Source organism: Bos indicus x Bos taurus, chromosome 23 (assembly GCF_003369695.1).
Source record: "Bos indicus x Bos taurus breed Angus x Brahman F1 hybrid chromosome 23, Bos_hybrid_MaternalHap_v2.0, whole genome shotgun sequence".
NCBI lineage: Eukaryota > Metazoa > Chordata > Mammalia > Artiodactyla > Bovidae > Bos > Bos indicus x Bos taurus.
This window is the reverse complement of record NC_040098.1, coordinates 24,063,707-24,079,657: the sequence shown is the minus strand read 5'-3', so window position 1 is coordinate 24,079,657 and position 15,951 is coordinate 24,063,707. Positions and strand designations below refer to the sequence as shown.

Sequence of the window (15,951 nt, the reverse complement as noted above, 5' to 3'; positions counted from 1 at the left end):
GGCATCTGCATTTTTTGAAAGCTCCCAACCTCCTCTCTAGCCAGGTTTGAGAATTACCGTCCTAAGGTGAAAGGAAAGCGTTATGTGGGAAGGAACTCTACAGCTTCCCCCAAACTAGGATTCTGTGGCTGATGCAAAAGAAAGCAGTTGCTACAGAGTTAATATTAAACTGTAAAGACCTGTGTCTGTCTGGGTTCTCTGTGTTCTGCCTTATTGGCTTTAACACAGTACACACTATAGAAACAAAAATGGCTATGTGGTGGTAACGGAGACATAGCATTCTCGGGGGGAAAAAGTCATCAGTCTATTAAAAACTACATTTGTATAAGGAGATTTAATGTGAGATAAAACTTGCTTATCATAACAGTAGGGGGAAATGAATTATCAATAAAAGGTGTTGGGACAACTGGCTGGCCATCTGGGCCAAAAAAGCGAATAAAATTATATCTATATCATATATCCAACAACAAAAAACCTCCAGATGGATCAAAGATTTAAAGTACAGATCCACAAAGTAATTAGAAGATAATGTAGAAGAAATATTTTATAATCTTAGAATAAAAAAAGGACTTCAAAATATTATAATAAAAACTAAAAGCTATGGAATAAAATATATGAGAAATATGATTATATCAATATAAAAAAGTTCTGCATGATATAGACCTGAACAAATAAGCAACCAAACAAAAAAGTCATAATAGCAAACAGACAAACCAGAAACGGGGTGGAGAGGCTTCACAACTCATATCAGAAACATACAACCTGTTTTCCTTATATATAATGAGCACTTACAAATGAATGAGAGATATGTTAAAAATTACCCCACCAGGACAAAGGAATAGACGAAAAAGCTCATAAAATTCTCCTAAGAATATACTTAATCTCTTTCATAAAAGATGGAGTTTATTTTTCCAATCAAATTAGCAAAGTAATTAGCTTCTAATTAAAATAAATAAATTTAATTAAAAAAATGAAAAAAAATAAATTGATAGTACCTGGTTTGGACTAGTGTATAGAGGGAACTACTCACATATCGATACTTCTTATCTCCATCACTGATAAAACTTTAAAACTACTGTAAAGAGCAATCTTCCAATAATCTCCCAAAATTACAAATGCAAATATCTTTTGATCCTATAATGCATTCTTAGGAATTCACTGAATAGATGTACTTGCATATCTGTAGAATTATTTATATAAATGTAAGCTTGCTCATTGTAGCACTATTTGTAAGAGCCAAAGATTAAAAACTCCTATATGATATCTAGTGGAGTACTGGTTAAATACTTTATGATGCATTTAAACAATGGAATACTGTGAGTGTTTAAAAGAATGAACAACTTGCAAAAACTGAAATAAAAAGAACACTAAGACAAGGTGTGAAAAAATGTGTAGGACAGTATGTATAGGTTGCTATAAATTTTTTTATTTATTAAAAATAATTTATTTTTAATTAAAGGATAATTGCTTTACAGAATTTTGTTGTTTTCTGTCAAACATCAACATGAATCAGCCATAGGTATACATATGTCCCCTCCCTCTCGAACCTCCCTCCTATCTCCCTCCCCATCCCACCCCTCTAGGTTGACACAGAGCCCCTGTTTGAGTTCCCTGAGACATAGAGCAAATTCCCATTGGCTTAGATTGCTATAATTTTTAAAACAAAAACCAAAACTATGCACACACACACACACACACACACACACACACACACATCTCCTTGGAAGAAAACAGACAAACCAATAACATTTCTTTCTTCCAGGAGGGGAACTAAATGAAGGATAAAGTGAAAAGAAGCTATTTCACTCTTTTGTAACTTTTGGGTTTTTACCATCTATATAAATTATCTATTTAAAATTATATTAATTAAAAACAAAACTACTCTCTGACCTAGATCTTAGAAAGTTTTTATTCAAAACTCAAATATTTGTTGCAAATTAAAACCTAAGCAATTTCAAAACTTCCACTACTATTCAATGGGCATTAGACAGCACTAGGAATTATACAGTTTACAGTTTTATTAGAATACCTACAAATTTTGATAAATCTAAACAATGGAAATAAGCAGAAACAGGAGTGTTTGAAAAGCACATTAGTTGGCATAAACTTTGAAAGAGAGTATAATAGAAAACAGAAAAAAAAAAAAAACCTAGGAAAGTAATGCAGAGACATGCTTTTAAGGGAGCATCACGATTCATGAGAGTGAGTACTAAGCTGGACCTAAGGGGTAGGGAAGCACTCAGCCAAACAGGCTTGGATAAACTTGACTTTTTGTGCCAGAATAGGAGTAGGACTCTAAGGACCCCACAAGCACACAGTCAGACACAAAGGCATGCGTGTAATAATAGCCTATTTCCTCTACCCCTACATGTAAACACCCTTCTCTCTGAAAATGAAAGAACCGTAAGATGCAGGTCAGAGAAGTACTGTTAGGAAGTAAGCAAAGCATTTAAGAAAATCCCTCTGAGATTGTGTCTATTTATGCATAATATTATAAGACACTGAGACCGATCATTGACAATTCTGACAAATATTAGATCTCAAATATTAGACAAGGATATTGGATTGTAATCTATCAATAGTCAAAGCAGAGCCTCTCAGATAGAAACTATTCCATGAGTTAGAATAAGAAATTTACAGATAAGACAATACCTATTAGTCTGAAAAAGAGCCATTTTCCAAGAAAGACCTTAACATGACTGACTAACATAGTGTGCACTGGCATTTACTTATTGAGTCCAACTCCACTGGCATCTCTGAAATGCAAAACTGTGCCCGAGAAGACACTGTCAATGCCAGAGTGTGTGCAAAAGGGGACAGCAGGGTCCCCTAGTGATTGGGCTTTTGGAGAAGGAAACACCCACTCCAGTGTTCTTGCCTGGAGAATCCCAGGGATGGGAGAGCCTGATGGGCTGCGGTCTATGGGGTCGCACAGAGTCGGACACAACTGAAGTGACTTAGCAGCAGCGGATCATATGACCAAAAGGAGCACCAACAAGAACAGTTGCAATATAACAAGGAGTCAATTTATGGTCTTTCTTTAATATCGTATACAGTTTTAGAAGAAAGCTAGACCTTGTTATCCCAGAGGAGGGACTAAAGCGGAAATATATCTGGAGTGGGTGGTGGAGATGTTATATCAGGATGATGGTCCTTTCATATCTACAAACATGCCGTGAGTCCTTGGAGGTCACCCTTAAACTCCACATATCCAGAGAAATCCACTGTGGTACTTCTGTGAATATCACAGTAATATCAGCTTTGTCCTAAAATCCCTGAGAAGAGCAAACAATCCTGAGCATACCCTGTGAGTGTATTATTACTGATACTAAAGGATTTTGGTGTTTTGAAGCCTCAAATAGTGAACAATACCTCTTTCTAAATTAAACAGCCATAAACTAATTATAGAAAAAAAATCTGCTCCCTATTAACTCTTTTAAAGGAAAAGAGTTCATTGTCAAGTTGATGGTTCTTTTCCCTCTTTTCTTGGAAATGCAACTGTACAGACTCAAGATTAGAGGCAAAAGGGAAATAGCGCCAAGTGATAGCACTCCTTTCTCCTATCTTTGGTTGGTTTGGCTGAAGTGGAAAGAAAATATTTTGTAAGATAGTCTAACCAACTAGATTGGCATCCTCTTGAAAGGACAAGAGATACTTTTTATAATTATTCCAGAAAAATGGAAAGAACCAAGATTTAATGTCATCCTAACTTTGAGGGATTAAGTGGCAGCAGATGGTGTATCAGGATGTTTTAAAACAAAAAAGGACAAGAAAGCTCAACAAACGTGCTCAGGATTCCTACCAGCATGGGATGTCCAATCCATAGTGAAAAACAGGCCAACTTCTTTCTATTCCTTGGTTATACTGTTACACTGTTATAACTATAAATATATAGCTGAATTCAGAAGTAGTTCAGCAATGCAACTGTTCAGAATCTATATCACTAACATAAATCTGAGTGGAAAACACATGATAATGTTGCAAATCAGACCTGGATTCTCGTCCTTGCTGTTCTCATAATCCTGTGCAAAATGGTGAATCTCACTGTACCTTCCTTAGTTTTCTCATTTGAAAATAATGATCACTAAATTTAATTGACACTAACTTTGTGCTGGGAACCCTGTGAACCACTCTACAAACATTCTGGTTTCACTCCCATGACAATCTTATGAGGAGAGTACTGTTATTGGTGATGGACAGGGAAGCCTGGCATGCTGCAGTTCATGGGGTTGCAAAGAGTTGGACACAACTGAGTGACTGAACTGAACTGTTATTAACACTCTTTAACACTGATGCTCAGAGAAGCTGTGTGTCTTTGCTTATACGACACAGCTAGCAAGTGGTAAGTGGTGGAAGTGGGTTCGTACAAGGTTATTTGACTCCAGAAGCACACTGTTAACCAGAGGTACTATGACTTAGCACCTTGGACTATTCAGTCTTCCATTTCCCTCCAGGGCTAAAGTTTTATGATTCGGAGTAAATCCTGCTATGAAGTAATACTGTTAAGGAGAGTAATACTGTTTAAGGACAGAAAAACGAGAGGACAGGTACTAATTTTTAACAACTGCCTCTGTGCCCCATGGTGTCAAGTGTTTAATCTAGCAAATGGATTTAATGCCACAAAAGACACATAAGGCAGATGTTATGGAAGAAAGGGGTGCTGGACTGTCCAAGGTCTGTCCTTTCTCTAACACTACAGAGTTGTTGCTAAGAAGGTTCGGGACACGACATTTTCTAGCATGTCTCACACCCGCCTCTGGAATTAGGTGTGCTCGTGGGACTGGTTGTCATGGAACGTAGACAGCAGCAATGTAGGCTACTTCCTGGCCAAGTGGGTAGGAAGCTATGTGCTTTTACCATCTGATCTTTCTTTATTGTGAGCTGAGTGCACAGGGCTCCGAGAACCTAGAGGAGGGCATAGCTAGAGGCAGAAGGATTCTGGCCCCTGAATGAGATGATGAGAGGAAGGAAGGGTCCCAAGGAGGAACACTCATGTCATCTGTGAAGACTGAGAAATCAGCTTCTATTGTGTTAAGCCCCTGAAAATTTGGAAATTAACTGTTATAACAGATAGCACTACCCTAACCATTACAGATAGTATGACCTTTATCTGTATATTAGGAAAATGAAGCTTAGTCAGGTTAAGCAACTGACCCAAAGTCAGACAAAATGTCAAAAGTGATATTATGGGGGGTGTACAGGATAGGGTCTGGAAGCCTACTGATTTCTTTTTAACTAAAGAAGGGAGCAACAGCAACAAAGGTTTTAGATTTGAAAGAGTGAATAGAAATCATACACATATTTGTAAATGGTCCCCTTTCTTTTGCTGATGGATATTTATACCCTTCCCTCCCCCTATACTGTTTTTTAAAATATATATGTTGTTCAGTCGCTCAGTTGTGTCCAATTCTTTGTGACCCCACGGACTGCAGCAGGCCAGGCTTCCCTGTCCTTCACTATCTCCTGGAGCTTGCTCAAACTCATGTCCATTGAGTCGGTGACACCATCCAACCATCTCATCCTCAGTTGTCCCCTTCTCCTCCTGCCTTTAATCTTTCCCAGCATCAGGGTCTTTTCTAATGAGTAGAATTTGACCTCTAGCCATGACAAACTGAAAGGGCTTCCCAAGTGGCGCTAGTGGTAAAGAACCTGCCTGCTGATGCAGGAGATATAAGAAACACCGGGTTCAACCCTTGGGTCAGGAAGACCCCCAGAGGAGGGCATGGCAATCCACTCCAGGATTCTTGCCTAGGGAATCCCATGGACAGAGGAGCCTGGCAGGCTACAGTCCATTGGGTCGCAGAGTTGGACTGAAGCAACTTAGCACGCACTGCACGCGTGACATGCACTACATACATGACAAACCGAAAGCCAAGGCATTTACGTTTAAGGACTTAAAGTGTGCTTCAAACTCCTGGTGTTGCCTGAGAATGCCATGTGAGTTTCGCAAGTTCAGCAAAACTGTCCCAGGAAAGCGCCCCACTCAAGTAAACAAAACTTCCCTTCAGCAACACTCTGCAACTTTGACCATCTTGGAAAACCTCAAGTGAGGTGGGAGTGATGGGCAAGAATGACTACATACCTGACTCTCATATTTGTTTCAACACCACCAACACTGCAAAGATTGTTCTGGAGCAAAATGTAGGGCAGGCAGTTAATTGGTGATTCATAAATAATAAATATACAGCAAGGATATTAGAACTAGGACAATAATATTGGCCAAATTCTTGGAATGCTTTCCAGAGATAGAATTTTTCCCACTCTAAGAGAGTCTGGGATTATCCCAAGATCTCAGGAAGATCAGTAAATTGGGTTAAGTAAGTCTAATCTGAATTTTCCAGAGAATGACAACTCTTTGGTATTATAGATACTACAGTGGACCAAGGAGAAGTCATAGTAATGTGATTAACAAGGGGAAATAAAAAGAACTTCAGGTTTGCAATAAAGTGGATAAAAGAAGCTGTACCAACCATTAGTTATATATTTAAACCCCATTAAATGAAGGTAACAAGGAAACAGTTACATTCAGGGGATTATTTTTTTTTTCAATTATAAATTACCAATATTTATTTTAACCACATAAGGTAACTTCAAAGTTTTTTTTTTTTTTTTAATCTAGAGAAAGTAGAGGGAAGGAACCACTACAATATCTAATTTAGCTGAAAGCAGAGTTGTTAGCTACTGTTTTGATCAATGAGGGCTCCTTTATATATATTATTTCAAAGCGACAATAATAAATAAATCTTCCGTTTAGGGTTTAGTCATCAAAACAAAGGAGAATCCTAGTCAGGACGGGGACAGCATGATTTCTGCCATGGTCCCTCTATCGACACAAACTCAAAATTCAAGATGCTGGCTATGACCAAAAAAACATCTTTACTGTTTGGGATGTAACAAGGAAACAGTTACATTCAGGGGATTAGTATTACATTCAGGGGATTCTGAATTCAAATACTTATATTTTATTATAGATCAAATATATCTGTACATGTGGACCAAAAAATAAATCCCCATTATAAAGACATACCTTACTAAAATGTGCCCTTTCAAACAGCTTTAAAGGTGAAAAAAGTCAGCTACTTTTGAGTTTATCCCATTGGTTACTAGGTGCAATGATATTTGTAACAAATGTTGTGAATAATTTAAATATTGTAAATTTGCATGAAACAGCCCTCTCATACATTCTTAAAACAGTCCCTAAAATAATGACTCTAATACGTTGATTTGACAACGATGCTAGGATGGCACTATTAATAGAGAGATTCCATTTAAAAGAAATATAGAAGGGAATGATTATAAAAATAATTAAAAACTAAATGATTGAAAACCCAAAGCAAACATGGAAATCTAGGAATATCATGATGAAACCACTACTAGATTAGGGACAAGTTAGTTGTTGGTTCCTTTTTTTTGATAAATAAACTTTCATTTGCTAATTTCAATCCCCATCATAAGGTACCTTACTGTTCATTGTTTGTATCTTGACAATGGTTAAGTCATGTCTGCATGGAGACTCTAGTTGGGTCCCCATATACCACTCTTTCTTTGGGATTTTTATCAAAATAGCAACAATGGAAAGGCTGAATTCACATCATTCCCAGAAAGCAGCAGACAAGTACTGAAATGTCACAGAAGATGGACCTTCAGGAGATGTATTTCTAAGTGTGGTCAAGGAGGAATAAAGCCCATCAGATATTATTTATCTTGTTCTCAAGTGCTATACCAAAATGGGAAAGGGCTGAACCATTGCTGAATGCATTGGGCCATCAGGAAGTTAAAAAATTTCCATTATCATATGTGAAAAGGATCGCCAGTCCAGGTTCGATGCATGAGACAGTGTGCTCAGGGCTGGTGCACTGGGATGACCCAGAGGGATGGGATGGGGAGGGAGCGGGGTTCAGAATGGGGAACACATGTACACCCGTGGCGGATCCATGTCAGTGTATGGCAAAACCACTACAATACTGTAATTAGCCTCCAATTAAAATAAATAAATTTATATTTTTTAAAAAAGCATTCACAATCACAGTGTATTTGTAAAATGCAAATAAACTTGATTGAAAGTTAAAAAAAATTCCAAATGATTGAAAAAAAACTAGTATTCTTTCCTACAAAACGAGAGGTTTACAAGAAAGCTGATGAACTATTTTTGACAATTAGAAATCTCATTTTAGAATTTCTGGAGAAATGCTTCTAAAATGTTGCTGACTCCTGTAAAAATGTTTGCTTGAGGGGCAAAAATATTACCCAAAGACATGGTCAAAGAAAGGTCCATGAACACCAGCTAGTAAATATGGTAAAGTTTTAATATTTACTAGCTAAAATTATGTAAGCAAAACACACTTGAAATAACTAAATCAAATTCACATTAGCACCAAAAGGACCAAGGTCACAAAATATTAGGTTCTCCTCTTACTTTAAGACAACTTGCAGTTTTTAAAACTGTCAGTCATGACACATGACTCAACAGTGAGTCTTGAAATAAATATAGTGGGCTTACGTTCAACATTTAAAAGTAGTGGGTCTACAATTAGCATTCTAAAATAATATAAAAATATGGAATAGAATAAAAATACTATAATACATATTAATGTATATAATATAGTATATAAATGAAACTTAAGATGTGTGTGTATGTGCATATGTGTGAGAGAGAGAGAACACACACTTGAAGGTCATAACATAATATGTGAGGAGTTAAGAGATACAAACAGTCCTTTTGCCCTTAAATCTCATTTTTTCAGTTCCATCAAAATGCCTGGCCTGGAATTCAACAATGAAATATTTCTTTCTCTACATCGTGAATATCTGGGGGATTTCAAAAGCATCCAGTGAAAAGTAAGACGTATCTGTAGAACTCTGCTCGGTGTTACATGGCAGCCTGGATGGGAGGGGAGTTTGGTGAAGAATGGACACATGTATATGAACGGCTGAGTTCCTTCGCTGTTCACCTGAAACTGTCAGAACATTGTTAATCGACCACACCCCAAAACAAAATAAAAAAGTTTAAAAGAGAAAAACATAAAGTAAAATGTATCTGGGAAGAATAAAATTTTAAGTTTCATCAGCCAAGGCTGACATAACTCCTCTGTGACCAGAGGTCAAATGAATAGAACCCAAGTTAGGCATTTTTGTGATGAGAGGTTTGCTGGAAGAGTAAATGCCAAAAGCATGAGATTGGTCCTAGGATTTCACACATTTAACCTGTATCCTTTCTGGTAGCATTGCTCAAGGATTTCCTCACCGGGTACTTGGTGTTTCAGGATACCATAAAAATCAACAAGAAGAAATGTGAATATGTGCTTTTAGGGTTCTCAAGGTTTTACTGGGAAGCCTGGCGTGCACAGTCCATGGGGTCACAGAGAGTCAGATGTGACTTAGCGACCGAACAAAAACAACTGTTATTATATTGTACATCTGGTACTATTTGTGTGTGTGTGCTGGCATTCCAGCATGCGAATATCCACATTCACAGACACTGTGGATAAAGGTCTTTCTTGAAAGTGAAAGGAAAGTGGAGTTGCTCAGTCGTGTCCGACTCTTTGGGACCCCGTGGACTGTAGGCTACCAGGCTTCTCCGTCCATGGGATTCTCCAGGCAAGGATATTCCCGACCCAGGGATTGAACCCAGGTCTCCCGCATTGGAAGCAGATGCTTTAACCTCTGAGCCACCAGAGGTCTTTGCTTTTCATACCAGCTACATGGAAAGTATCTCAAGGAACATTTAAATCAAGGATCCTTAAACTTCATTATATATCAGGGGCTGTTTTTAAAAATAAAGATATGTGCACCATACCCCCAGAGACTACATTTCAAGTGGTTTGGGAATGGGGTCCAGGGATTTTTAATAAACATCCTCAGCTGATTTTACTGTGGAATTGGGTTTGAGAACCAATCAAGTTCTTCTATTCATGTAATTCTTGAATTCACCATTATATTTTGAACATACTTTTGTTCTTTTGTTAGGTAGCTATAATTTTAATGATGGTTTTACTTAAGCAGGAATCTGCTTCTCTTTTGAATGAACCCATGAGTCATTTTTTTCTACTTTGACCCCTGTGAGTGGATTATGAGTCAACTTCCTTACCATATGCCAGCTCTCAGTATCAGCACACATGGGCAAGTACTACAAGACGTACAATATAATGACAGTTGTTTTCGTTCAGTCGCTAAGTCACATCTGACTCTCTGTGACCCCACGGACTGCGCACGCCAGGCTTCCCTGTCCTTCACTATCTCCCGGAGTTTGTTCAAACCCATGCCCATGTGATGCTTATTAAACGTTCATGGCCAATAATAATATTGTGGTTGTTATCATTACTACAACTAGGAAGTAAAGCAAAGATACCTGTTAAAAGCAAAATCACCAAAGTGATTTTGTCAAGACCAATGTCAAGAACACACTACTTCCCAGAGTTGTTCAATAAATAGTGTGTGTTGATAATCTGGAAAAGGACAAGATATTTGTTTTTGTGTTTCACTTACTTTTCACCTCCTACAGTGCCTTATAGACATCAGGAAATCAATGCAAGGCAAGTGTCACAGGTGTGTACAGGTGAGTCTTGGCAACAAGGTTCTTTCATTCATTTTTAAAACAATAGCATTCTAGGTTATACAACAACTCTCCCTGACATTCAACGGTTCCTCTACAAAGTGTGAAAGATGTCCTTTTCTTAGAAGATTGAACAAGAATATGTAAAGTTTAGTTCTTACAGAAGAAACACAAGAGAAAAAATAAATTGAAAAAAAAACTTATGAAATATGTTACAGAAAATATGTTATAGAACATATTCTATAGCACAGAATATGTTCTGTGTTAACCCCATTGGTTAGCCTTTGTGGGTCAGCTCATTTGCTCATAAAGCCATGGAACTTCACTGTACCTTAAGAGATGTCTACAGCATTAATACAACGTGCTCTCAGACTCGTGACGATGCATTGAGTCCTGTGAACTCCTTATAAAGGATTATTGGTTATCCTGTAGATCCTGCTGCACTGAATAACAATTAGTTAAGCCAGATTGATCTGAACTTTAAAATAAACAATAATAAAAAAAGCTCAGTTTTTTGTTGCTGTTATGTGGGGAATACTTGTCTAAATATCAAAATCTTCCATTGCCATCGTCTTTTCTATTACTGCTAAGATTAGTAAATGCAATGATAGTCTATGAATCTACATCTAAGCCTTCTATTAAGTCTAATTGAATCATCACTATCACAATTAGTTGGGAAATTCACCTGTAAATCAACTGTGTTTAACATATAGACAAAAATGAAATGGCATCATCAACAAACCTGAATTTCAAAGAACTGCTAACCTGCCATCATTACTTTGCTGTGCTGAAAAGTCCTACCTTCAACTAAGGAAGTGAGCAGGGTAACGTTGGCTGCTTTCCGTCTTCCCGCTGGCAAGTTCAGACCCAGCCTATCCAGCTTCTCCCTCAGGCAGCGACCCCCGTTCTTGGATTTTGCTCTGTCCAAGAACAAACAAAAGCTAGGTTTTGCAGGTTGACATTTAGAGGAAAACAATGAGAAGACTTGACCATCTGAGGTGTTCAACATGGGACAGAAGACATAAGGGCTGAGGGTTGAGGAGTGTGGTACCATACAGTTAGAAGATCACAGTGCCAGTGACTTCCCTGGCCGCCCAGTGATTAAGACTTCGAGCTGCCAATGCAGAGAGTGCAGGTTCAATCCCTGGTCAGGGAACTAAGATCTTACATGCCACACAGTGCGGCCAAAGGATAAAACACCAACCCCCCTACCCCCCCCCAAAAAAAACTACAGTATCAGAAAACTCCTTTGTCTTACCTTCTCAAAATGCCTCCCAAGAGTGAAGCGTTGAGGCATTCAGGGGGTGAGAGGCGTCTCTTCACCTCGGCAATGGTCACCTTGTACTTGGAAGTAGAACTGAGAAGGGACAGACGACCAGGGACAGAGCAAAACAAGTCTGTGGGGTTGACCACACAGGTGCCACCTTTGGAGGGAAAAGTATATTATATATTAATGACCATGAGCACAGATACTAATAACTATATAAAACATAGTTACTATCATGGTGCTACTTAGGATTTGGAAATACCCAGTACGATTTTTCTTATACATTCACCACCTGGGTCATCTCAGAAAGCTGCTCTGAAGATGTCTCTTCCAATAACACTCAAGCTTTGGTTTTCAAATATCACACGGAAAATGTTTGTGAGGGTATGATTTTCATTTTAGCCAAAGTTAGCATCCTATGAAGTGCTGGCTGGCCCACCAATGTTCATTTTGCCATCATCCACACCAAGAAACAACTTCAATTAGTTAAAAATCTCAAACTATACCAACTAGCCCACAAAGGGTAGGTATGATATAGCCATAGCTCTGTGTATGGTTGTGTACACACATATACACAATGAATAGATATAACTGTATCCATGACTTACTATATACACAAAAGTTTTGAAAGCTCTGTTCTAAAATGACTGAGAACTGCCATCTCTCTTCCCTTGTCTATCTGCCAAGTACAGGCACCAAAGTCAGTTAGTCCCTAGGTACCGTTAAAAATCACGTGCCCATTGCCAGACACCTCCAACCCATATGTGCATGCCTGCGTGCTAAGTCGCTTCAGTCCTGTCTGACTCTTTACGATACTATGGACTGTAGCTTGCGAGGCTCCTATGTCCATGGGATTTTCCAGCCAAGAATACTGGAGTGGGTTGCCATTTTCTCCTCCAGGAGATCCTCCTGACCCAGGGATCGAACCTGTGTCTCCTGTGGCTCCTGTATTACAGGCTTTACCGCTGAACCACTGGGGAAGCCCTGCACTGTGCATGAGACACACGAACTTGAGTTAACATTAGAACATAGTAATAGTAACATATAAAATGCTAGTGGCCACTAGCCACAACTAATACTGCTGTGCTTGTTATTATTACTACTACTAGGGAACAAAGCAAAGATAACTGCTGTTGGCAAAAATCACCAAAGCAATATCCCACTGCTGGTGCTCCTGGAGCAGAAGCCTTCTGTCTCCAGGATCCAGAAAGCCCCTGGAGCTTTTCTGTTCTCCAGGAATAACAGAGAACATCCCCAAACTTCAGGCAGCTGAAGTAGACTGAAGACCCAGAGCAATCCGTCAATCATCAGTGGGCAAAGTTTCCTATTGTCTGACCTTCCTTTATTGCAAAAATCCTGAGCCAGTGTCCACACCACTGCATAGCCCCAGGATGCAAGGCTGCCTCCCTGGGCACCAAGGGCAGAGCTTTGGAGGTTCAGTAGCAAGTTCAAATTCAAAGGTTACTTTTCTGAGCATACACTGGATTTCTTGAGTTATGGGCAATTTTAAGACCCATTTCCAGAAAAGGGTCAAGTTCAATGAGGTTAATGAGAAAAAAAAAAAGAGAGAGAGACGACGATTAAAGAAAAATGGGCAGGAGAGTGTCAGCTAATATTTTTACTCAAAGGGTGGCTCTCAACTGGCAGCAGAGGCATCTCCTGAGAGCTTGTCAGAAATGCTGAATCGCAAGCCCAGCCCCAGATCTTGAGTAGAGCCTGCATTTGAACGAGCCCCTCAGGTGGTTCAATGTGCACCTTAAGTTTTGAGAAGCGCTGGTCTAGGACTCACCACCCGCCTTCCTTTCTTTGACAAAGCAGCTCAGATGGAATGTTATGTCCATCAGGTCTGTGGCATTCAGATTCAGGTATATTTTCTAGGCACAGGGGTTAAGGAACCTGGGAGGATCTTTAAAAAGCTAAAAGAGGCCCTGGACCTGGGTGCAGAGAACAGACTAACTTTGCCCCACTCTTAGGGGATTTCTACCCCTGTGCTGCCTGGAATTCTTCCTGCTTTCCTAGGGTTATCCAAGATTCCCCTGAAAGTGCTGGCACCCATCAAGGTCTTTCTCCTGAAGCATTCCAAGGCTGGAAATCACCCTGAATGCCTCCTACCCCAAAACACAAGAGAAGATAACGAGAATATCCAAGCAGCCAGCTCGCTACAGGTTGGAAGATGGGCCATGTACCGTTGGCTAAATTCCCAATGCTAGAGTTTGGAAACTTGCCCTCAGTTGAAATCTGAAAGGTAATAGTTTCAATGATCAGATTTGAATCTTTTTCTTGGTAATTAAACTTGTAGCCAATATAATGAAAAAACATACAAATGCCTGCCTCAGGAGCAGGGAATACAAATTCAACTGTGCTTCTTCACCTCATATTCTCAGAGAAGATTTTAAAACCAATAATAATAATAGCAATAATAATTTCCCCAGATGTCTAGAAGTAGATCCCTGGTGGCTCAGATGATAAAGAATCTGTCGGCAATGCAGGAGACCCTACCTCGACCCCTGGGTCAGGAAGACTCCCTGGAAAAGGAAATGGCTACCCACTCTAGTATTCTTGCCTGGAGAATTTCACAGATAAAGAAGCCTGGAGGGCTCCAGTCTATGGGGTCACAGAGACTCAGACAGGACAGAGTGACTTTGCACACAATGCTCTAGAAACTACCATCATACTTTCACTGATGTTCTCACTTTGTACTTGTAGATGCAAAATGTATTTTAAGGACTTCCACGATGGCACATTGGGTAAGAATCCACCTGTTAGTGCAGGGGACACAGGTTCAATCCCTGGTCCCTGGTCCAGGAAGATGCTGTGAAGCAACCAAACCCACGTGCCACAGCTACTGAAATCTGCGTGCCTAGAGCCTGAGTTCTGCAACAAGAGCAGCTGTCACAATGAGAAGGCATGTCGCCACAACGAAGAGTAGTTCCTCGCTCAACACAAGTAGAAAAAGCCCACATGCAGCAACAAAGACCAATGCCCTTATCCAGGGGATCTTCCCAACCCAGGGATTGAACCCAAGCTTCCCACATTGCAGGCAGAGTCTTTACCATCTGAGCCACCAGGGAAGCCTAAGAATACTAGAGTGGGTAGCCTATCCCTTCTCCAGGGAAACTTCCCGATCGAGGAATTGAACAGGGGTTTCCTGCATTGCAGGTGGATTCTTTACCAGCAGAGCTACCAGGGAAGCCCAACAAAGACCCAATGCAACCAAAATTAAATAAATAAACTCAAGCAACCACTCAAAAGTTGAGATGAATAAGAAAGTAAGTTAGGTATCAGTAAATCTGGATTTTATTGTCATGTAAGAATCACGACACAGTGAGCTTCAGAACTTAGGTCACACTGAGTTTATCTGAAGCAGAAATATTAAGAAGATAATACCCTGAAGGTTCAGTGGGTTAGGACTCTGTATTTGCACTGCTGGGGGCCCCATGAGCCAGAAACAAACAAAAAAGAAATGATAATGTTTTTACTAAAAATTCACACGTTTTCACCTGAAAATGAGCCTTTCCCTGTGGTCACTATGAATCATTAGCTAATTTATATTCTTGCATAAATCTTCTCTTGCACACTAGCCAGTACACAGTGGAAGACACAGGAATCTCACTCAACTGGTCTCAAGTTTATTATAAGTGTATGTGCTGTTTTCCAAGAAAGGAAAGGGCATAGTTTTAGAACTTTCCTATCTTGGCTAATCTATGGTAGGTGAGACATGAAATTTAGGGAGATGCAGAAGATTGTAATTTTTGTAAAAATTAAAAAAAAAAAAAGTTAAATTGGGCTTTCTCCAACTGGAAAATCGCTCCCTTTGGACAAAGTGAACCCGCATGCTAAAAGCCAGCTACTTTCAAGGAAGTCACTGAGTTTGCTACCTAACCAAAGGTGAAATCCCTGAACCCTAGGCCTTCTCCCCTGCATCCAGGTTAGTCTTCTGGCTTATGCTCAAATAAGCATTTATTAGGTAAGTCACACAGACTGCATATTAAGAATATGTTTTATGCACACACAAATTGCCTGGAGGATTTATTTTGTATTCAGGATTAGCCATCAACTCCAGAGTCTTTTATTTTTTATGTCACAGCATCTTTAAAGGGAATTTCTGTTACTTTGATACTTGGCATTGCTG

The 15,951-nt window shown here is 39.4% G+C and overlaps 1 protein-coding gene across 1 annotated transcript in view; it reads right to left on the bottom strand.

Moving 5' to 3' along the window:
- The window catches only part of TFAP2D (transcription factor AP-2 delta), a 62,022-nt gene that overhangs the window by 33,937 nt on the left and 12,134 nt on the right, over positions 1-15,951 (bottom strand). The window contains exons 4-5 of the mRNA XM_027525088.1: positions 11,811-11,976; positions 11,354-11,472 (exon numbers count right to left, since the gene is read on the bottom strand). Coding sequence (XP_027380889.1) covers positions 11,354-11,472; positions 11,811-11,976 — 285 coding nt within the window. The remainder of the gene's footprint in view (positions 1-11,353; positions 11,473-11,810; positions 11,977-15,951) is intronic.